At 41.5% G+C, this 23,856-nt stretch overlaps 1 protein-coding gene across 1 annotated transcript; it reads right to left on the minus strand.

Annotated features, from left to right (window-relative positions):
- Nucleotides 1-213: 213 nt before the first annotated feature.
- On the minus strand, nucleotides 214-23,607 carry oprd1a (opioid receptor, delta 1a). Its single transcript, XM_079656413.1, has 3 exons — nucleotides 23,074-23,607; nucleotides 4,973-5,328; nucleotides 214-2,728 (listed from the first exon to the last, which is right to left on the minus strand). Exons 1-3 carry the CDS (start codon nucleotides 23,316-23,318, stop codon nucleotides 2,199-2,201), a joined length of 1,131 nt encoding a protein of 376 aa, XP_079512539.1. The 5' UTR covers nucleotides 23,319-23,607; the 3' UTR covers nucleotides 214-2,198.
- Between the last annotated feature and the right edge of the window lie 249 nt (nucleotides 23,608-23,856).

Here is a 23,856-nt window from a genome sequence, read left to right on the forward strand (position 1 = left end):
CAGCTTCCACCCCAGCACCACCCCAGCTCCACCTCAGCTTCCACCCCAGCTTCCACCCCACCACCACCTCAGCTTCCACCTCAGCTTCCACCCCACCACCACCTCAGCTTCCACCTCAGCTTCCACCCCAGCTTCCACCCCACCACCACCCCAGCTTCCACCCCAGCTCCACCCCAGCTTCCACCCCAGCTCCACCCCAGCTTCCACCCCAGCTCCACCCCAGCTTCCACCCATAGGCTCGGGGGATAGTTATTTAATCATCACTCAATGTTCTTTGTAAATCTGAGTGATGAGGCCCGAGCCTAGAGGCCAAACTCAAAACTATATGCTGCTTATAATTAACATATTAGGAAACACGTGAGTTGTCTGACTGAACTTCTATTCATGTTCAATTTGGTGTTTTATCTCTTCCACATTAATCATAATTCTGTTTTTTTTACGTGTTTGCTCGTCATTACAGATTCAGCTTTCGAAATATATCCACATGAGAGAACATTTGAATGATCTCTTCATTATTACATCTGACACACATCATCTGGTATAAGCAAAGCTGAAATCATCATCATCAACGGCATCCATTGATCGATGCCTGCAGTATGATTGGTGTCAGGATCTATCGGAGTACATAAATCACAGAGAAGAAATGACCCTTCAACAAGTCCTTAACGCGCCACATATATTCCATGCGACACATAGTCTTATGCTAATTTAAAACACGATCAATAATCTCCTTGAAGCTTTGAGATTAGGCCTCTTCGTGTACACTGTGATGAAGAGGCTCTCCGTATGTGTTTGGAAGTATCCATCGACTTCACATTTCAAACAGTGAATCAAGGAGGTGAAGGAAATACTGCAAACAAGGTTTTTCAGAGGCAGCATCTCTATTCTTTTAATGATCCACTGAGACGCTGTCGGCAGGCTTGACAACGCTCGTGAAAGTCAAGTAGGGGTGAGCAGAAAACACAGAAGAAATCAAAGCTTCACTTGATTTGGCCGTTGTGGATTTTTCCCATTTGACCCCAAGGAACCCACAATTTCCTGTCATTTTATAGGTTGTTGGAAAACTAACTATGTACAGTTCTGTCATTGCGCCCTTAGCAAAAATAACGACGGGGGAGAGATATCCTGTAGCAATTGGTAAAAGCAAAGCGAGTATATACAGTAGACTTTAACGATCACTGGCGTTGTAAGAAAAGATTCAGGAATGTAACACGGCACAGAGTTGTGAATATTTATAGTCTCTTTCCATGTCTGTCTTCCATCTGTAAGCAGAGCAGAAAGCCATTTCCAAGCATTGGATCGTTGTCTTTCCTTTTTCTTTGATATGTTCTTGTCAAAAGCATTGTGGTGTAACATTAACATTGACATTGATCCATTTCAAGTCCATGGAACATTGTGGCCCGCATGTATCTTTAAACACAGCTGATGGTGGCATAGTCTAACGGGAAACACACATATGTTGCTTAACATAAATAAATAAAAAGAAAGAATCAGAATACCAAATAAGACTCCCCTACTTCTACCATGTACAGATTGGTCGGCATTGTTGTGCACGAACTGTGCTGCAATTCATCATCCAGCTGTCGGTGGGTGTCAGTGGAGCCGTGTTACTCTGTAAGGCTCATTTGCTTCGGGTTTATGTCGAAGAAACAAATGGAAAAACGTCAAAACTCCTTTATCACCAACCTGTTTTTTGTTTGGTGAACATGAAGGTAAGTGTTCCTTCGGGAGAAATGATGACGTTTGAACTGAACAGCCCAGTTTTCACACACATTTCTTTTGTTGCGCTCTATTTACCCTGACAGTCCGTCTGGTTTATAACAATGCAATTTAACAAATGCATTCTCTGCTCGCCGAGATGGAAACCAGCTATCATATTTCCATCATCAAAAGTCATTTCTCCGGTCCATTGGGCAAACAAATCGTGAGCTGGGGATGTTCTGTTTCAAAATCTTCCCTTTTTACATTTGGATATTCTCTTTTAATGGAACAGTAACATCAGAGCGAATCGTTTTTTTCTTTCTCTTTAGCTGAATTTCCAAATTGGGGAGACTAAGCGTCACGACTCAGTTCTTTGACACTTCTTCCTCTTTAAGATCTTTTCAAAACTCTGTTGTGGAGATCTGGGTGACTTCTGATTGCAGATCTTGCTGGATCCTCCTGGAGCGAGAGCTGTGAGGGACCCACTCCATGCCTAGTCATGCCGGTTTCTTCCCAGTGTTGGACGGAGCGCACACGGACACCGGCTCCCTGGCAGTGTTGCGTCCTCGGGTCTGACTGTGCTGCTCCACGTGGGTTCGACAGGGGAGGCAGAAATCCCTGAAACACCGCTTGAAATTCTCATCCAGAAAGGCGTAGAGGACCGGGTTGAGGCTGCTGTTGGTGTATCCCAAGGCGATGCAAAGGTGCCAGGTGGCAATCACGAAGGGGTTCCTGTTGTCGATCTTCACCATAGTCTTCACGATGATGAAGATGTGGATGGGCGTCCAGCAGATGATGAAGGCGGCAACCACCACCAGGACCATTCGGGTGATTCGCCGCATGCTCCGGTCCTTTTCCTTGGAGCCGGAGAGCAGCCGGACGCTCTTCAGACGCAGGATCATGAGGCCGTAGCAGATGGTGATGACCAGCACGGGAACCACAAAGGCGAAGATGAAGACGCAGATCTTTGTCACCGTGTCCCAGTACCAGGCGGGGTCAGGAAACTTCAGCGTGCACACGGTTTTACCTGGGAAAAGTACAGGTATAATTATAAATGTGTTTTGATAGATACTGGTTTGTGCATTTAAAGAGCTAACAAAGAAACTTCGCTTCATATGCTGTATACATGCCACACCTCCAAAATACAGTGTTGGTGGCTGCTGTACAAATGAAAGAAATCAGGAATATATTTCTGCGGGTGTTTCTGCAATTGATTCGGACAACCATTAAAACGGAAAATAACTCTAATATCATATTTGGACAAACCTCTTAAATCACGATGGGCAGCGGCATAAAGTTATTTAGTTGTACCTTTCACAAGAATGAAACCTTGTGCACTTCTAGTGTTTCGATCCAGTGTAGATTGGGGCTCTGTTGTGTTTAACAGATAAAGGGCAAACATGTCTGCATTGGAACTTAACATTGAGACTTGATTGAAATGATTCATTTGGGGATCTGCTGTAAATGAAAATGTTTAATATACTATGTTTGAGTCAGTCTGATAATCAGACCATTGTTTGACCTACCAAGATTACTTACAATTACATTTTCCCAATTCAAGGACTACTTTTTGAAGGAAAGCGGACTTTATTTCAAAGACAATGACCAGTTGGAATACTTTTGGATTATCTTTCAACATTATTTACTGGGGGTGTTGTCAAATGAAGCCAAAAAAGATCATACTATCCTTGGGCGATTTCAATAGTTTCCTTGGTTTTAAATGATGTTTTTTGAATTCAGCTGACTAACGTTTTGAAGGTTTTTCCACTCACTCTGAAACGATGAATCATTCATGGGCCGGTTAGGGCTAAAAATTAAGTTCTCAAGGACTAGAATAAATAATAAATATCCTAATACATTTTAATCCTGCAGGTCAAAACATGTTGAAGGTCTTTTCATAGGTGATTTGCAGCTGTCCTCAAGCACTAAGGTGAAGTTTCAGTTATTCATAGGGGTTACCTAATCCTGGAGGACGGTTAAAATGTATATATGAACACTTTAAAAGGTCACCTATTATGCAAAACCCACTTCTTCATGTCTCTTCTACATCAACATGTGTCCCCTCTTCTTCATGTCTCCTCTACATCAACATGTGTCCCTTCTTTTTCATGTCTCTTCTACATCAACATGTGTCCCTTCTTCTTCATGTCTCTTCTACATCAACATGTGTCCCCTCTTCTCCATGTCTCTTCTACATCAACATGTGTCCCTTCTTCTTCATGTCTCTTCTACATCAACATGTGTCCCCTCTTCTTCATGTCTCTTCTACATCAACATGTGTCCCCTCTTCTTCATGTCTCTTCTACATCAACATGTGTCCCCTCTTCTTCATGTCTCTTCTACGTCAACATGTGTCCCCTCTTCTTCATGTCTCTTCTACATCAACATGTGTCCCCTCTTCTTCATGTCTCTTCTACATCAACATGTGTACCCTCTTCTTTATGTCTCTTCTACATCAACATGTGTCCCCTCTTCTTCATGTCTCCTCTACATCAACATGTGTCCCTTCTTCTTCATGTCTCTTCTACATCAACATGTGTCCCCTCTGTGGAAAGAGACTCTGAAAGTTTCAGGAACAAAGATTCTCTCTCTTTTTGATCCATTTCTATAAAAACCTGTCTGAAAATGAGCTGATCAGATTTTGGCCACTTTATGATGTCATAACGATTGTTTGGCTTGTGTAACCATTAGCCAATCAGCGACCAAGGTAACCCCCCCCCCCCTTATCACCTGAATCTCCTCCTAGAGCAACATTGAGTTCTTTGTAACCAAATGTCTCTCAGAGGGGCGTGGGGAGGGGCTCCTTATTTTCATCTAAAGTAACAGACTGAGAATCAGCACTTTGGAAACAGGGCTGAAACAGAGGGGATTATGGGTAATGCTGCAATGATCTGTTTGGTGTTTCAGCCAATCAGAGACATGTTCTGTATATATCTGAGACCTATAATATATGGATGAAAAATAGTATAATAGGGGACCTTTAAATATACTTTGCAAAATACTGGATTGATATTGCATTATATCATTCCAGCACATCATGTGTCTTTATTTGTAAGACTTGTAAATTAGTGTTCCATACATGTAGGAAAGTGAAAAGTATAACATTTTCCTCTGAGGTGTAGTGAAGATTAAGTACTAATAGCATACAATGGAAATACTCCACTATATAAAATATCTTTAGGTAAAGAAAGAGGATGAGAACTATAATATATTGATGAGTAACAGTAGGGGACCTTTAAATAATAATAATGGGAATGTAACACTATCTCACCATTATCGTTCACTTTAGTCACAGCCATGACCATCATGGGCACCCCAATCGCCGAGGACAAACCCCAGATTAGTACGTTTATCATCTTCGCTTTGACCGGCGTTCGAAACCCGAGCGCCCGGATGGGGTGGCACACGGCAACGTATCGGTCCACGCTCATCATGGTGAGGGTGAAGATGCTCGTGAACATGTTGTAGTAGTCGATGGCGATGATGAGCTTGCACAAGACTTCCCCAAAAGGCCAGTTGTTCATGAGGTAGTTGGCGCTCTGGAACGGCAGCGTGCTCGTGGCCAAGGCGTCTGCGAGGGCCAGGTTGAAGATATAGATGTTTGTGGGTGTCTTCATCTTGGTGTATCTGGTTGTGATGAGAGAGGAGAACAAGTGTTTGCAATCAGCAGCGGTGGAAATGAGAGCAGCTGAGTGTTAAAGGCTGTGGGATTTGAAAGTGTTATTCAAAGTGCAGCGTATTTTAATGGATTGGTTTGTTCCCTCGTGCAATAGATCTGCAGCGTACAACTAGATTGTCCTTTTTCTAAATGAGTGATTTGAGATAATTACTATAACTGGCTTGTTGGCCGTAGAGTATGCAACCTACTTGCACGAAAAGCACCAGAGAGTTGTGAAAGAAAAACTGAGATTCATGTATATTGTATGTCCCTGCTTTAATCACGGGGCTGTGCTTTTCTATCAGTGTGTGAGTCGGAGATATGTTTTATCTTGTACTGGAAGAAATAATAATGGCTATCAGCACAGAATTTAGACCCTCCAGAAAAACGTGATTCTGCGATCGCAGAATTTACCGCATAATCAGCAAAATGGCGCAGATTTTTAAAAGGCCACATATTTATCAAAAAGCCGCATAATCCCCGCATTTTTCCACACAAAGTTGAGAAAAAGAAAAGTTAACTCGTCTTGACGTGACGTCATCAGCTCGCGCATCACAGAATGTAAACAACACTGTATAGAGTGAACGTGTGGAGCTCACACGATAGAGAAAACACCAAGATGAAAAAATCTAATCCATCTCATTTACCGACGAACATTTCTACTAAAGACCGGGCAAAAAGTGGGGGGAAACTATTCTGCACCCCGTGCAACTGTGTGTTGGAGCATAAGAGAAAATCGACGTGACGACCCACTTTAATTCCTTCAAACATTCGAAAATGCTTTCTGCTGCTGCGGACAAGAAAGCCAAACAACTCACATTCACCGAGGCATCAACCTCCAAAACTCTTTCGAGGGCGACAAGAAACGAAGTGAGTAGCCTACAAGATTGAAGCTGGTCAGATAACGAACGAGTAAATGATAACAGAATGAGGCGGAGAAGTGTGTGTGTGTGTGTGTGTGTGTGTGTGTGTGTGTGTGTGTGTGTGTGTGTGTGTGTGTGGGGTGGGGGGGGGGGGGTGTGTGTGTGTGTGAGATTAAAATAGCCCAATTGCTTTTACAATAAATAAGCATTGAATGTGTTTAATTGAATAGTAAAGCGGTTTAACGTTAGTGGCAGGTTGTGTGTGAGACAGAATAAATAAGACAGCCCAATATTTAAAAAAATGGTTATTCTTTTTTCCCCCCATATTTAGCATATTTCGCAACTTTCTGCATATTTCGCAACTTCCTGCAATTTCACCGCATAAAATCACATAAAAACCCCGCATGTTTAATCGCATAATCAAGGATTTTTGCCCCCGTTTTTCTGGAGGGTCTAAGAATTCGTTTGGTGCAGCTTTTGCTTATTGAGGTCAGAAATGTTCCTCTGAGGCATACGGATATTTCACTGAAGCTTCTCTCAACAGAAACTCCTCCTAGATGTGTTCATGAACTTCATTAGAATAAACCCAAAGCCCAATATCTCAAAGGATACGTCATAGATTCTTCTTCTGGTCATTTTTCACAAAGCCAGTATAGGCACAAACGCATATACAGTTTATATTCTTATAATCACTTAGTTTTTTATGTGTATGAAATGTTTTTAAGCATTAACGATGAATTCACAAACCTTTCTATAAAGTTATCGGTTTTAACGGAGCCAAGTCATCTAATGAGAGGCAGACTTAATACATGCATCTCATTGGTGGAATGGATTCAATGCGTGTGACTTGGCAGTGTTGTAGCACTGGAGAGATTAGAGTTAATAGCAAAGGTTAGTCTGAGTCTTTTTGAAGGTCTCCTTTTGCTAATGACTGCACTTCTACTGGATCTTGCATCAGCCTCAGTAAAATAAGGAGTATTTTGTAATCGTATTGCCCGGTCAAGACTGTAATTCCGGGGAAGTGACTAAAACCATTTACGTTTGCACATATGTATATTATTCTGTGATTGAACGTAACACTTCCTGCTTCAAATGAAAACACTAAACAAAGATCGTTAAGTGGATTTCATCTTGTTTTGTCTCTATTTGTTTTTTCTCGTGAGAAACAATGACAATTCCCATATAGTAAACAAATCAACTCTGCATTGGCTTTTAAATATTTTAGCACAGGGGTGTCAAACTCAATTTCATCGCGGGTCACATTCGCATAAAGGTTGAACTCAAAGGGCCGGTTGTAACTATATAAATATATAATATATATATAAAATATTATATTACATTATTGCCTCTGAATTGGATTATTATCGGATAGGATAATAACTTCGTAATTAACGACGTCTGAAAGCAGAAGTCCAGGGCAAATAATTGCAAGTCTCTTAATTGCGCATGTCACAAAACAAGATGCATTGTGGGACATGTATTTTATGGGCAACCTGCTTCTGTAAAGTGGTATGTAACCGTATAATAAACTTATTATATTCTTTGGAAGCTCTTGCGGGGCCACATCAAATGAAGTCGCGGGCCGGATTTGGCCCCCGGGCCTTGAGTTTGAGACCCCTGTTTTAGCAGGACATTGGTAAATGGGCTGCAAAAGTGGTCAATCAAGGGCAATCTTCTTTTGTTTTCTGTTGATGTTTTTTAATTATGGGGGTTTCCGATCAATTTGCGAAATCCCAATGCTTACCATGATTACTTTTTAAGTGTGTAATGCAGCGTGGGACTTGAAGCACTGCTGTGGTTTTTGCCTTGACTTGCTCTCAACCTCTCAAAGTCTTGCTATTGACTCGGTCTCGATACCCTTGCTCATTACATTGTGTACAATTAGTAGCATGTCTTGAAATGAGAATATCTGATCCAATCAGGACAGCGTTTAATCAGATTCGCCAACAAGGCACTATATGGAAGACCTACAATATAAAAAGCAGGAGGTATCTTCAGAAATTGAGCAATAAAAGCGTATACATATATGAATAAGAGGTATCTACCTTGTTCTCATGTGACCCTGTTGTGCCAAGTGGTTGTATTTGTGAAAAACTGTCTCACCTCATGCCACACTTGGGTAACAATGTCTTTCATTTGTGCGTAGACGGCTCTGCTAGGATTGTTCCCTACTGTACTTAAGGTTTCATGTTAAGTGTTTAGATTTATTTTGATAGTCTTGTCCACCCTCATGTGTCTAAAGTACATTTCCTGCCTTGTCTGTTTTCCCGCTGTTGTGATTATCTCATTGCCTTCACCCGGTGATGTCTGTCTAGTATTTATAGTTCTCGTCTTCCCCTGTCTCGTTGCCAGGTTGTCTTGTGCGTTTCCAAGCATTCCAGCGTCACAGTCATCGTCCATAGCTACAGTAATCTTTCATAGATAGCTAGATTAAGTAAGGTAGGATTAGTATGTATTTTTATATTAGTATATTGTAGTTTTTTGATAGTTTACAGTTTATTGGGTGTTTGTTTTGTTGATTTATGTATTCAGTGTATTGTGACCTGTTTACATTAAAAACACTTTGATACTTAGTCCGTGAGTTGATTCCACGCCTTTGTACAGCCTTAACAATTTGGTTTCTATAACCCTTTATGAACACACAGTTAGCAATATACTATATTTATACCGTTTTTTAGACTGTAAGTGTAAATAAGCACATTGACATTGCATTTTATCTCGTTGCACTGTCATTGCTGCTACCTCTGCTTTTACCACTCTTATTTTTTTATTTGTGTCTATTTTTTACTGCAGTGAGATTTGCCAAATAAATGTCGTTGTACTTTATATGATGAAAATAAAGATATATTCTATTCTGTCCCATTCTATTATGAGAGTTGATGCATTGATGATATATTAGCGACTAAACTCTGTGGGTTGACATTTTGTCTGATATAGGTGAGTGTGATGAGAACGCAGGCTTCATCCGAATCAGAAAATATAATCACATTGATTGCTGATGAAGACTCATCGCTTGCACCATAATTCATTGTCACTGCCACTTAAAAGCACAGGAGTAGTTAAATACGCCGTTTATGGGCTGTATACCTTTAGGAGTCCTAGGGAGCTGCAGAATCCATAATATGACTTGTGTTATCGGGACACTAAATTGACCTAAAGCACCATTCGGACGTGATTTATTTCTCTAAGGAAGTTAAGGGGGTTTTAACATAATCCCACGAGGAGCAACGTGCTTGTATTTTAAATTGGAACTCAGTGGGGGTTTTCATGCATGAAAAGCTGCTTGTCCTTCTACTGTTTATGCTAAGCTGATAGACGCATGCTAACACCGGCATGAAATCAAATTTGAGCCGTCAGGAGAGCAAGAGCCCTTGGAAGTAAACCAAATGTGGTGCTGTGCTGTCGGCTGCAACAAATTACTGCTTTTGTCTCTTTAGCTCTGTTCTTTTAGCCAACAGTTGTTCACTTTTTGATCAATTGGCATCATTAAAAGTATGATGTATTAGCCATTAGCAGTGCAAATGGATCACTGAATTACGTTGATGCTAAAGAAAACTTAAAAAGATGCAGACTCTTAGGGAACCTCTGAAGCCTCTTTGTATATGATTACTGAGTAGATTCATGGGTGATGGATATTGCATCGAGTAAAATCATCCTGAAGTGTTAGTCACACAGAATATCAACATGTGTTTCAGGGAGGCTGTGGCTCAGTGGATAGTGTGCTGGACTTCGAATTAGGGGGTAGCAAATTTGAGTCCCACTGCAGTCAGCATGTCGTTGTGTCCCTGAGACACTTCACCCCAAATTGCTCCTGTGGGGATTGTCCACAGTATTGAATGTGTGTAAGTCTAACAAAATGACATGTAATTAATGTAATGTATTTTTGATGAAAATATGACTCAGAAGTTGAAGGATTTTTTGACTTAAAGGTGGGGTATGTAATTTATTTCAGAAACACTTTTTGTTATATCCATGGAATGCTCTTAACTAATGATAAGATAATGGTGAAGGAATTATGAGTTAATGGGTAACTAATCTTTTTGATGCATTACTTTACTTGAGGGGACACAAACTGCTTAAGTAATGGTAAGGTAATCATTAGGTAATGGGTAACTACTCTTTTTGTATGCGTTATATGCGTTTATGCGAGTTTACGGTACCCAAACTGCCTAAGTAATGGTAAGGTAAGTAATGATGACTTAACATCCCGATAGCAATGAATATACTAAATGCTTTGACAATAAATACATACAAAAATGTCATCTGTGGAAGCCGTGGCGCTGTAAAAAGTAAGACCAATCATCTGAGCCGGCCCGGCTAAAATAACTGGATGGCCTACCTGCCTGTCAGCCTTCCATCTGTGCACAAACTTATCTCGTGCCCTCATTGTTCATGTGCGCATTCGTATGTGTTGGAGGAAGGGCTCTGTAAGGAAGTGGCAGATATGTTCCAAAATGACCTCCCCCACCTTTAATGCTTTGTCCTGCTGAATGTCTGTCATTTCCAGATGGTAATATACCATCTGGAATGTTGAGTTAAATCCCTAAGGCATCACTGTGAATGTTTGATTTCTCACCTCCTGTAATGTTAATCCCGTCCAAATGGTGTTTGATAATAAATGTCATCAGATACACCAGTGCTTTTTCTGCAAAGTAAACATCTCTACCCCCACATATTGTATGTCTAAGGTCTAGTTAAGTCAATCTGCAACACACGTTCATGTGTCCTTGATTATATTGAACACATTCAGCCTCATTTTTCTATTCATTTTGATTAAATCCAGCAAAAGCAAATGCCGAAGTCAGCAGCAGATTGCTTTGGTTTTCATTTTACCTCGTAATCATAATCTGCTTCATGTATTAAATTTGCTGTTTGTGCAAGAAAGCATAATATTACTGTAAGGATTTGAGTTGATGTAAAATTGCGCCAGTCATAGATAGGAAAAGGAAAAGCCTTAGTTCGAGTTTCGTCTTATGAGACAAAATGAATTATGTTGTGATTAAGTTACCAAACAGTTAAACTCTCTGTTTACTTTTGCATCTCAATCTGTTCGAAGCCTTTCATTAAGCACCTAAAGCCTGGCTTTCAACATGGGCAGAGGATTGTGTGCGAACGTGTGTCTATCGCCAGAGCCACTTTGATAATTGAAGTGTGATTCAAACAGAAATCTCGTTACCCTCTCCGTGATCCAAACTGACAAGACAGACTCGCACTCAATGATCCCTGCAACTTCATCCCTCCCTGTAGTAATAGCACTACAGCCTACAATTCACACCAACCATTTTTGTAACAATCTTGGGACTAGAAATAAAATGATTTAAAGGGGAGTAAAAATAATTCAAGTCTGCAGTCTTTTACTCTAGGGGTTTGTTTGTGTATATGATTACTGTAAATCATCAAAAACAATTGGAAAAGGAAAAAGGTGGGTGTAGCTTTTATGGCCCCAAGATATTATATCAAGATTGTTGGATTATGAGCATGCCAAATAACCAGAGAGCCCTAAAGAAGGCAAACGTTGCTATAGGTGGAGGCTCTTTGGTGCCTGTCAGCGACCAAGCAGTAAGGCACCAGGACACAGGAGTGGTTTGAATAAACTGGGTTTTTTAATTTACCCAAAAGTCCAAAGAAAACATCATAAATCAATCATTTCTAATAACTAGGCCAATAAAAGAGGTCAACAGAAAATACCTCAACTAAACATGGCATCAACTTACCTGCTGCAATGACAAACCAAGGAACCTATATAGTGGCTTGGCCAAACCAAGTTGAAACCAAGGGATAATTAATAGTAACAGAAAACACAAAAGACACTGACAAAACCCAAATCCCCCCTGTGGCAGGTGGTTTGTCCCAATCTGTCCCAATTGGCTCCTTGCAGTATGTATGAGTCCTCAGCCACACCCTTTGCTAAACCAGGAAGTAACCTCCCCCAACAGCCACGGTACCTCAAGACACAAAGAAAGTAATTCATGCAAACAAATACTTTTGTTAGCTGTGCTAAAATGTTTGAAGTAATGTCGGATTACAATCAAATAAAGAGTTTACCATTTAAATCAAATGTGTGGTTTTAATTGGCATGTTTTATTGCAGCTGCACTCAAGCAAAACTACTGAAGGTGAGGGTGCAGTGTAGTTGGGTTACCCTGTGTGGCTGTGGCCATCACAGTGCCAATCAGGCAGGAGCCTGTGCTGTGTAGCTCTTTTCAGGATGTGACAATCGCATTACAAGACTTTAATTTAACACCAAGCAGTGACAGTTGCAAAAAAACAGAAACTGTGACAAGAAAACTTGTTTCGCCCCTCCAATCACAAAGCTCGTCCTGAGGTTATGTTATGGTAAATTGCTTAGTGTACAATTCCGATAAAGCAGGAAATGCACATCTTCCCTTTTTGCTAGGAGAAGCAATTATCTGACAAGAATGTCCTTCTTCTTGTTGCTGTGAAAAACGGCTTTCACACTTGTCTACTTTCTTCTTTTATGTTTGTATCATGGCAGCGTGGACCCCCGCTACGAGGCTGCCATGGCTGTCGGACCTTTTCCTTGTCACACAAGTCTTTTAGTGCAACATGAGAAGAAAATGATGGCCCAATTCCAAACCATACCCTACCCACTCCCGCTCGGTGATGGAGTGAACTCCGTCAGCAGTCTCACTCGCAGCTTAACGAGGCTCCCTCCTGTCAGATGGAGGCTTTGGGACCAACTCCCCTCTCTCCGGCAGAAACAGGAAATGCCATAATTTTTCGTAACAACGGTTTCAAATCAGCATCTCTTGGATTAAAAATAACAAAAATAAAACTCAAAATATCTTCAATGGTGTTTCTTTTTTGTTTTAAAATCTGATGTTTATAAGCTTCTTAGTTTTTGAGAAAGTCCCTGTAAATATACACAACTTTATAATTAAATGCACACTTTTGCTGTTTTCTAGACTAAACACAGGCCTATATGATCCTGAGTTAAAACAATACGAGGTAACCATGGAGGTATTAACATCTGTATGATTATCAGTAAATGTTTGCATGGAACTATTAGTCAGGTGTGATGCAGACTCGCTGTTGGAGGGCTTGATAACCCACTCCCCCTCAACACTCGTTGGTTTGGAACAGAACTTGTGGCGGACACTCCGCAAACGTGCAAACGGAGGGGTGGTGTGTAGTTTGTAGGGGTAGTGGTGTGTGTAGGGGTAGTGTGTAGTGTGTAGTGTGTAGGGGTAGTGTGTGTAGGGGTAGTGTGTGTAGGGGTAGTGTGTAGTGTGTAGTGTGTAGGGGGTAGGGGTAGTGGTGTGTATGGGTGGTGGTGTGTAGGGGTAGTGGTGTGTAGGGGTAGTAGGTGTAGGTGAAGTGGTGTGTCGGGGTAGTAGTGTGTAGGGGTAGTGGTGTGTAGGGGTAGTAGGTGTAGGTGTAGTGGTGTGTCGGGGTAGTAGTGTGTAGGTGTAGTGGTGTGTCGGGGTAGTAGGTGTAGGTGAAGTGGTGTGTCGGGGTAGTAGTGTGTAGGGGTAGTGGTGTGTAGGGGTAGTAGGTGTAGGTGTAGTGGTGTGTCGGGGTAGTAGTGTGTAGGTGTAGTGGTGTGTCGGGGTAGTAGTGCGTAGGGGTAGTGTGTAGGGGTAGTGATGTGTAGGGGTAGTGGTGTGTCGGGGTAGTAGTGCGTAGGGGTAGTGTGTGGGGGTAGTGATGTGTAGGGGTAGTGCGTAGGGCAGAGTCCTGCATCGGGTCCACCCGCAAAAAAGGTGATTTGCGGGTGGTATTTTTTCAGACGCTTTTTTCCGGGTTCGGTTCTGGGTAAAACAAAGATGATGCGGGTCGGGTTGCGGGTGTTGCATAATAAATATATTTAAATTATAATAATTTAGTTTAATGTTTCAATCCTCAGACCTCTCCCCCGCGGGACCGAGCATAATCATAACCTCTGCAGCGCATCTATCTGCTGCTGAGCGCGCCACATTCGAAATGGCTGAGGTGAAGCTCTCTAGCGGAGAATACAGCATTTTCAATAACTCTTCCTCAAGAGCGAAATCCAACGTCTGGGAGGCTTTTGGTGTCGTCCTAGACCTAGATGGAGAAAATAACCAACATCCCAGGCTTTTTGAGCCAAATATGCAACTGCGTGTGTTAATAATTGCACGTTTTCACTGCTTATATATATGCGGGTTCGGGTCGGGTTGCGGAACTAATTGGCAATATGTGCGGGTAGCGGGGCGGGTTCGGTATTGCACGCCGCGGGTGCGGGGCGGGAGCGGGTCTTGAAAATCAGACCCGTGCAGGACTCTGGCGTAGGGGTAGTGGTGTGTAGGGGTAGTGCGTAGGGGTAGTAGTGCATAGGAGTAGTCTGTAGGGGTAGTAGTGTGTAGGGGTAGTGCGTAGGGGTAGTGCATAGGGGTAGTAGTGCATAGGAGTAGTCTGTAGGGGTAGTAGTGTGTAGGGGTAGTGCGTAGGGGTAGTGCATAGGGGTAGGGGTAGTAGTGTGTGTGGGTAGTGGTGTGTAGGGGTAGTACTGTGTAGGGGAAGTGGTGTGTAGGGGTAGTGGTGTGTGTGGGTAGTGGTGTGTAGGGGTAGTGTGTGTAGTGTGTGTAGTTGTGTGTAGTGGTGTGTAGGGGTAGTGGTGTGTAGGGGTAGTGGTGTGTAGGGGTAGTAGTGTGTAGGGGTAGTAGTGTGTAGGGTAGTAGTGTGTAGGGGTAGTGTGTAGGGGTAGTGCATAGGGGTAGTGCATAGGGGTAGTGTGTAGGGGTAGTGCATAGGGGTAGTGCATAGGGGTAGTGTGTAGGGGTAGTGTGTAGGGGTAGTAGTGTGTAGGGGTAGTGCATAGGGGTAGTGGTGTGTAGGGATAATAGTGTGTAGGGGTAGTGCATAGGGGTAGTGCGTAGGGGGCGGTTTGGAATTGGGCCAAAGTCTCAAAGCAGCACGACCTCAAACTAGCTGTGATGTTTATCGTCTACTGATGGCAGCAAGTATTGACCATTGTGACCTCTTGGGTTTTGTTGACCGTGTCAATGATTGTTTTACCTGTAAACCTAGACAGATTGCCATTGATTAACGGTTTGCCATGTAGCTTGTTGTTGATGATGCTAGCTCGGCAAATTGTAAATCCCATATAATTAGCAAAGGTATCGGGATGCTTTACTAATGGATCTATAGAGCTGTGAAGGCAGTTAACGTAAGAAGAAAATTCAGCAGAAAATACCTGATACATCAGTTAGTCAAATAATTGCGATGTGTGCAAAGACATAAATGCACTCCTTTCCTAGCAAGCTGTTTTTAAAAATGCATTGTAGCCGAGCCATTTTTTTTAGTAAGATTGTTCATCTGTTCAGACAATGGCTAACAATGAAATGAATACATTCAATAAAACTGATTATTGTATTCAAGTCTTGGCAAGATAACTAGCTAGCTAACAAAAGTAAAGAATGAAAGGGGAAATAAGGGTGCTTAACAGAAATCACTGTACTACCTGCTATATTTTACCATAAAGGTACAACCACCACTTTACAGTATATTTTGTATCTATTGTACACTTCTGTAACATTCACTGCAAACAGACAGTTGAACAATTAAAAAAAAATGTGATGGATAGGAAGAGATGTAAACACTTTGATTGGTGGCCCTAATAACGAATAATGGTGTGTTTTTCAGAGCACAATGGAGGCAAATGGACTTGTGTTGTCCATGACATTTTTCTAGATGGCCTGTGTAGGATGTATTGTATGTTTTGCACGAACGAACCAAACTAAAATCTCCTAATTAGCGCAAGCAAGCTAATCTGATGTTGTATTGTTAGCTGGACGATTAAAAAAGCTTTTACAGCTAAAGTGGTACATAGGTTGGATTTGTATACAAGCTTATATATGTATGAATACTTTACCTTTTGACTTAAATTGTTCTGCTCTTTGTAATTTTTGGAGCAGCACACAGATGCACACTCAGCTTCAGAGATTAGAGAATTGCTTTGACTTCAGTCCTGATCTTTTTTCTCTACACCACTCGGTGTTACACCTCCATGTGTAACAACATCAATACTTTCTTTGTCGTGCTTGACTCTGCTGTGTTTTCAGGGCTGAAGGCTAAACACACACACACACACACACACACACACACACACACACACACACACACACACACACACACACACACACACACACACACACACACACACACACACACACACACACACACACACACACACACACACACACAATGTAATTCCAGCAGTTGGTGAATATATCATTGATTTCCTCTAAAAGTATTCAGTCAGCCTGATTTTTGCAGAGTAAGCATTACCAGCAACTACCAATTACATGTGCAGGTACTCGGGGATAATGACACTTTTCTTTCTCATTCCTCCCAAGGAGGGCTTTTACTCTTCGCTGCAGTGAATCCCCCTCAGAGGTAGAATTAGTGACGCCTCCTCAGAGGAGAATTTTTATTCTCAGAGAAGAAGAGAGCGACAGACTTCATCTCTCATGCTGCCCAATGCTATGATATTTTCAGCCAAATTCCCAGTCCCTGAGAAAAAGAAAATGTCTTCCTCAAGCTGTGTTGACTCAATCTGTAGATTTATCCTTCCGTCTTCCCCAAAATATAATATTACACTATTATATTATACTACATTATCTTATATCATATTATAATTAGGGCTGTCAAACGATTAAAATGTTTAATCAGATTAATCACAGTTTAAAAATTCATTAGTCATGATTAATCACCATTCGAACTATGTCCAAAATATTCAATTTCTTTATGTATATTGTTGTGGGAATGGAAAGATAAATGAAAGAAGGCGGATATATCCATTTAACATACTTCGTGACCACAGAGTGTGAACGTTGTGATCAGCTGTTTTAGCGCAGTTCTCCAGTGAAGGGGGGGGAGTCTCCCTCCGCAGCCGGTTGGCGTAGTTTTGGCACAGTTCCGTTGTACAGACCGATTTGAACAGCAGCCCTGTCTGTGCACACGGAGACCGACTCTGTCGTCCGGTGATCTAATCGCCTTCTGGAAAAGCTTCACAAGTACGTCGGTACGCAAATGCGCTTTGTGACACAAGTGACGGTACGCATTTCAGATTACGCACATAACCTGCGTACCAGTTATGTGCACCCCTGTACTACAGTAAAAGTATTCTCCGTCGGGACTTCTGCAACAACACCACGCCGTTATCTTGATTCTGATTGGCCAGAAAACATTATCAAAGATGTTCTATTGAGAAGACGATCACTACGTGACAAAAGTTTTCAAAACCGTTTCTGGTCTTCTGTATTTCCAGACAAGTGGCTACTGAAATCAATCTCTGCTGTCTGTGCAATTCTCGGCGCGAGTTGGCGGACTTTATTTAGCTTACTTTAACATCTTTTTTTATGGTGGGGCTAAGCCGTTTCTTGGTATGGCTGTAGCCTACCCCAGCCATACCCTGGCGCTGCCACTGGTGGGATGTATGGGGCGGGCCATTCTGCACATGCGTTAAATGCGTTAAATATTTTAACGCAATTAATTCAAAAAATTAATTACCGCCGTTAACGCGATAATTTTGTCAGCATTAATTATAATTACAGAATATTTACATTATGAGTATCATGTCTGAATTCATACAGTAGGCTTCTTAATAGCCACCTTTTAGTTTATCTGAAATAATATTTATTCCACAATAACCCCTGCTGACTTCCAGGATATACCATCACAATCCAAATATGACACATGACATTTTTAATTCAATGTCATGTGATCTTATATGGTCCGAAATCTGTTGCTTCTCTGCAATCTTACCCACAAATAAAAATGCAATAATGTCTCAAATACTAGATTGTAGAATTACAGTTCTTTTTTTTCACAAAATACCAATATGAACTATGTGGATTTTTTCCAAGATCTGCTTTCTTGGTAGAAATGTAATCATAATCCTTGAAATGTAGGTTAAGATAAACATCTGCTGCAAATGGCAACAGACTATGATTTTCAGCCAAATTCCCACTCCCTTAGACAAAAGAAAAAACGAAATATTAGTCCTTGTTGTGTCTTGGCAGATTTGTTAATATTATTTCTCTGTTTAGTTTATATTGTCAAGTCCGCGTCTGCTAACCCTTTTTGTTGTCTGCCATTTCCTGTTTTACTTTGTCATTTCCTGTCTCATTTCAGGTAGTTCGACTCCTACCTTGTCGCAATGCTCACTTACCTGATTACCTGCCCCACCCTTATTGTTTGCACCTGTAGAGTTCTTTGTATGTGTATATATTCTGTTTGTTCCCTGTGCTCAGTTCCAGATTGTTTTCGACTCTTGTGTTGCCTGTCAGCCAGTTGTGTTCTGTGCTACAGGAGATTTAGGTTAGCTTTTTTAAGAAGTATGTTGTGAGTTTTTGTATTTCCTTATATATCACCACAAGTAAAATCCTTTTTTTTTAAAATAATCTTTTGTCTGGAGTCGTGCATTTGGGTCCTATCTTTTGTGTTTGCCCCAGTCGTAACAGTCCTGTGGCTTTATGTTTTTGTTACCTTATAATTAATTCAAGAATTCTGTCCAAGATCTTATTTTTATTTGTTAGAGCTAATGGAATAATAACTCACAAGAAGCAGCTACATTAACTCTCTCTCTCTCTCTCGCTCGCTCGCACGCACGCACACACACTCACACACACACACGCACACACACACACATACTGTACACATACACACACACACACACACACACACACACACACACACACACACACACACACACACACACACACACACACACACACACATATACTGTACACACACACACACACACACACACACACACACACACACACACACATTCTGCTCCCAGTCTTTTCACTTTTGTTTTTAACCAATTCAATACAAAAAAACAAGTCAAAAATAAATCCAGTCATCTTTATACTTGCTGCACATGGAGCAGAAATGGAGGCCACCTGATAATAAATTACAGAGCACTGAGCCAGGTCTTATCTGACAAGGTGAGGCATCAGGACCTGTGGAAGAGGAAGAGGAAGAGGAAGACAAGAGGATGCCCTGTCCTCTCTGGACCGAGGTGTCCGACTCTCCATCACTCAGGCCACAGGGGTGATATGATCCGACTGTACATCCAGTTTGTGTGCATAGAGTGTCTCTATCCAGGGATCTGAGTGGAGGGTATATTCTGCTTCTGCTCTATCTATAGGCTGAGCAATGTTGAAGGAATAAATAAATCGTATAAAAATGATTTGAAGTTGGCTTTTGGGTATAATAACTGCTGAAATAGTGGTCAGCTAAGGTGTTTCAAGCGTCTGAGATGTGAGATATCTTCATAAATTGAATATTTTCGAATTATTTTATATGAGTCTTTGGTTTCTAATCAATGCTGAAATGATTGGGTAATTGACTGAAGAAACATCAACAAAAAATGCAGGCAACTCAGTATTCATTTAAGGGTTTTTTGGAGAATACGATGGCACATTTTTGCTTTTCCAAAAGTGTAAAGATTTGCTGATTTTATCTGTTTGATATCATCATATATTGAATATGCTTGGATGCTTTAAAATGGGCTTTCGGTTTTGTCAATGCTAAAATGATTGGACAATCACCAAACACAACAACATAGCCTGTTGCAACCCAGTAATCACTTAAAGTTATATATTGAGAAAAAATATATCAAACATTTACTGTTGCCAGTTTAAAAAATGTAAAGGTCAGAAATTAAATACATGTTTTGTGCGACATTTTCCATTAGTTCAGACACTGCCATGGCTATTTACTGCAAATATAGTTTCCTTATTATTATTATTGTTGTTATTTGCATCCCTGAAAATGGATGGATAAAGGACAGGACCTTTGAATGTATACAAGGTTATCTGAGTTATATTTATGATGTATAAATCCGGCCCTGTGGAAACCCAGGCCTGCTATAGGTCATTGTTGACATTGGAAAGAGTTGCTAGAAAAAACTAGACTCAAGGTTCTCCAGAAATTTCAACCACATCTCAGTCTACCTTGACGAATGGAGTCTGCTCAGTTGCCATGCCGATAACTCAGTTGCCTTGTGGAAATGTAGCCATGTTTCAACAACTAAATTAATTTCTCACCTCTTTTTTTGGGAGGGGGTTCTATTAGGAAGCCCCCACACACTCTCCCTGAAACGCCTCCCTTGAACTCCTTTGTTTAGTTCCGGAACATTGTGACATCACTATGTAACACTCATGCTGCTATTGGCTAGCGCTCCAACACATTGTACGTGATAGGCTAAGGGGCGGGACATCTCTAAGCGGTTGAGCAATCACAACATTAACCTGAACCAGCAAACCAATCAGAGCAGACTGGGCTCTGGTTTCAGACAGAGGGTGAAAAGAGGTGCTGCAGCACAGACAGTATGAGAGAAATACAGAGCTTATATAATTTGTTTAATGCTTCTTAGGTAATATTACGCTTTCTTTGGCTCTTTTCTTACTTTAACAAACACATTTCCCCTCTGTGGGACGAATACAGGGATTCCGATTCTGAACATTAACGCATGGAGACATGTCCCAGCTGAGGCACTACATACAAATATGAAACTGGAAATAAGCAGAATAGGGCCTGTGGTAAAGATAACAAGCCTCCTTTATGTAGATTAGTATTCCATGCATCACAGAAAGTTTTAAAAAGCTACAGAAAAATGAAGTGTTTACCCAGCTTTCTTTCTAAATTCCAGCACTGGATTCTTGTTTCTTTGAGTTTGCTCCCCTCAGAGATTGCAGATGTTCCACAGGAGATTATATATCCTGTCTTGGATAGTTAATGCTCTCTGTGTTTTCTCTCCTCACTCACAAAAACACTCGCCGGAGGAAGACTGGCTGTTTGATTCTCTGCCTTCGCCCCGAGCTCCCATCCATCTCCTCTCTGCGTCCTTCTTATTTCCCACAGTGCATTCTTTTACTTGTCTTATGCCTTGTTTGGCCAATTATTGTAACTCCTAACTCCTTTATGCACATGATAGGCAGTGTTGTAAATATGTATGGCTTTTTTCTTGGTTTAAAAGCCAGAACTTCCAGCTTGCTTGTGGCTTTTTCAATATTCAGCTCCATCGTTTGTGTCTTCTCTCTCTGTTTCTCCATGTATTCTGCATATATTGAAGGAACCTTTTAGATAGTTTTGTATTTCTTATATCGTGTACATTTTAGCCTGTAGTGTCATGCTGTTTTATACTGTTTTATATATAACTCTGCAAGAAGCTCAAAACACAACAGAAACCAGGGGACACTAAAAAGTGACGCACACAGCTGGGACCGGAGCGCTTGGTGACGTCCGGGGATTATAAAGCTGGCCAACTGTCACCTTTTAGTGTCCCCTGGTTTCCGTTGTGTTTGGAGCTTCTTGCAGCGTTTCGTTTATGCTCTTTTACTAAATGCTGCATGTGTGGTCAAGTTGGTGAAGATGTTTCTTGTCTTTAGGCACATTTGTGTTTTTATATTTGCATCGTTTTTGAAGCTGCAGCACGTTTCTCCTAATGGAAGAGTTTGGGTCCGTTGTTGCAGATTTGCACCTGTTGGCCACTGCAGATTTATCCTGTAGTGTCAAGCTCGTGGGCGTTTTTTCCCCCTCTGCTTTTCCTTCTGAAATTACCTGCTTGTTTAATTGGCCAGCCCAGCTGCAGCAATTAATGCTTCAGGTGATACTGGGGTTGGAAACACGTATACAGAGAGTGTTTGAGATTAGTATAATTAACACGATGAGAGCCTCTACCGGCAAATCGGCTTTTTCTTGATAAGCATACAGGTTAGGGCTGGATGGCTTCTGGGGAAATGACAGGGTGGGTTTTAACTGGTTAGAGCTGAAGGGGAAACTGTGACCTCAGACTGACTATTATACTGAAAACATGCATTAGTGCACAACATCCGTTCAGTCTTTTGGCCTTAAATACCTCAGTTTACATATTTAAACACAAAAAAATGTCGTTTTAAGCAAACACACTCTAATCCCAGCTGATTCTGGGACTGCCACCAACCCTTTTAGCACAAATCTTGCACATGTTATTCCTCCATGTAGAAATAATGAAAGAATAATCTCATGCTTTATGCACAGAACCTTGTTTGGGATGCTGGCAGTTCACACACAATGCAGACATGGTTTGCATGCAAGCATAGCTCCACCTTCTCCATCGCCCTCATAGAGACTGATGTGCCAGCTGTCTATGGGGAAACTAATGCTATTGCAACATTTAAGAAAGACCCCATATCGATCCTAGGGCTTTACATAATGCATATTCTTGTTTATAGACTAATTTCTTTGAGCAAAAGGTGGTTGAAAATGTCACTTCTTCATGGCGTCAAACCAGAGCTGCAATGATTGGTCGACTGATTAGTGGATAGACCTCAAAATAAAAGATACATTTTAATGCAACAAATTGCTTACATTTACATAACATGGAAATCTTTCTTCGGCACTCTTCTCACCAGCACAACATACACAAACAAATGGGCATCTTAAACTCCCAAAAGTGACTAAGTGGCAGTTAATAGACTATTATGACACTATGAGTGCTTTTGGGTGAATTTCCCATATACTGTAATATTGCTCTCATCATATTCATAAGGGTGCGTTAAATCAAGTTCAACGCTTGCAATGCCTGTAAACACATACCTTACCACCCTGTACATGACCAGAACGATTCAAATTACTTTAATGCCCTTTACATTTACATAAAATGAAAATGTGGGTTTGGCACCTGCAAAAAAACACTATGCTTCAAACACAATAAACAAACAATGTTCTTCCTAAAGTCTAAAAGTGACTAAGTTGCATCATAAGGACACCAAAATGAGTTATTGTGGATTACATTAACAATTAAATCTTGCTTTATCAGAGTCATACTGGAGCTTTTAAATAAGGAGTGTCTATTAACATACACAGTGTGTATTACCTGACTACCCCGTACATCACCAGCACGTTTCCCAGCAGCCCCACCACGCAGATCACGGAGTACAGAGCCGTGATGGAGATGGCGATGACCAGCCCCGCGGCGCTGCGAGCCCCGGGAACCGGAGCATCGGTGTCGTTGTTGGGCAGGAAACCCTCGTCCGGGAAGGTGACATTGTAGGGGATGACGGAGTAAAGGTCGGCCAGGGAGAGCTGCGCCCCGGGGACCGTGTACGGCTCCATGCTCATCAAAACTTACTTTCACAATTAAAAAGAAAGAGGGAAGGTCCGAAAAAAGCAAGAAAATAGTGGAGGAGTTTCCCCCAAACAATTGTAGAAGAGAGACTGTGCGTAAAAAGGGTTGAGATGGTTCCCAGTGTTTCTATCCAGATAGAGAGGCAGGTCAGTTCAGAGTGTGTGTGCGTGTGAGTGTGTGTGTGTGTTCACCTCTTATACTACCCGAGACCCCCACCGCCTTTTATACCTGCGCATCAACGTCAAAAAGCTGCGCGTTTATGTGCGTCAAATTGGGAATGGCGAGCGAGGCTGAGAGTCATCGGGTGGGGTTTATCTGGCGAGAGACTTCATGCAAGAATATCGCGTTTCATTTTTAATGCAACTTTGAGAGTATTCTGCTTCCATTACATCTCGCCAAAATCCTAATTTAGGAGTTTATTTTCCTAACTTTGTCTATGTGTTGCTTTAGAGCCCTAAACCCCCCCCAAAGAAAATGTCTTAAATAATGCCTCATTTGCTAGTGTTTACCCTATCCACCTGTAGTGTGTAC

The sequence above is a fragment of the Notothenia rossii genome (genome assembly GCF_949606895.1).
Source record: "Notothenia rossii genome assembly, chromosome: 10".
Classification (NCBI taxonomy): domain Eukaryota; kingdom Metazoa; phylum Chordata; class Actinopteri; order Perciformes; family Nototheniidae; genus Notothenia; species Notothenia rossii.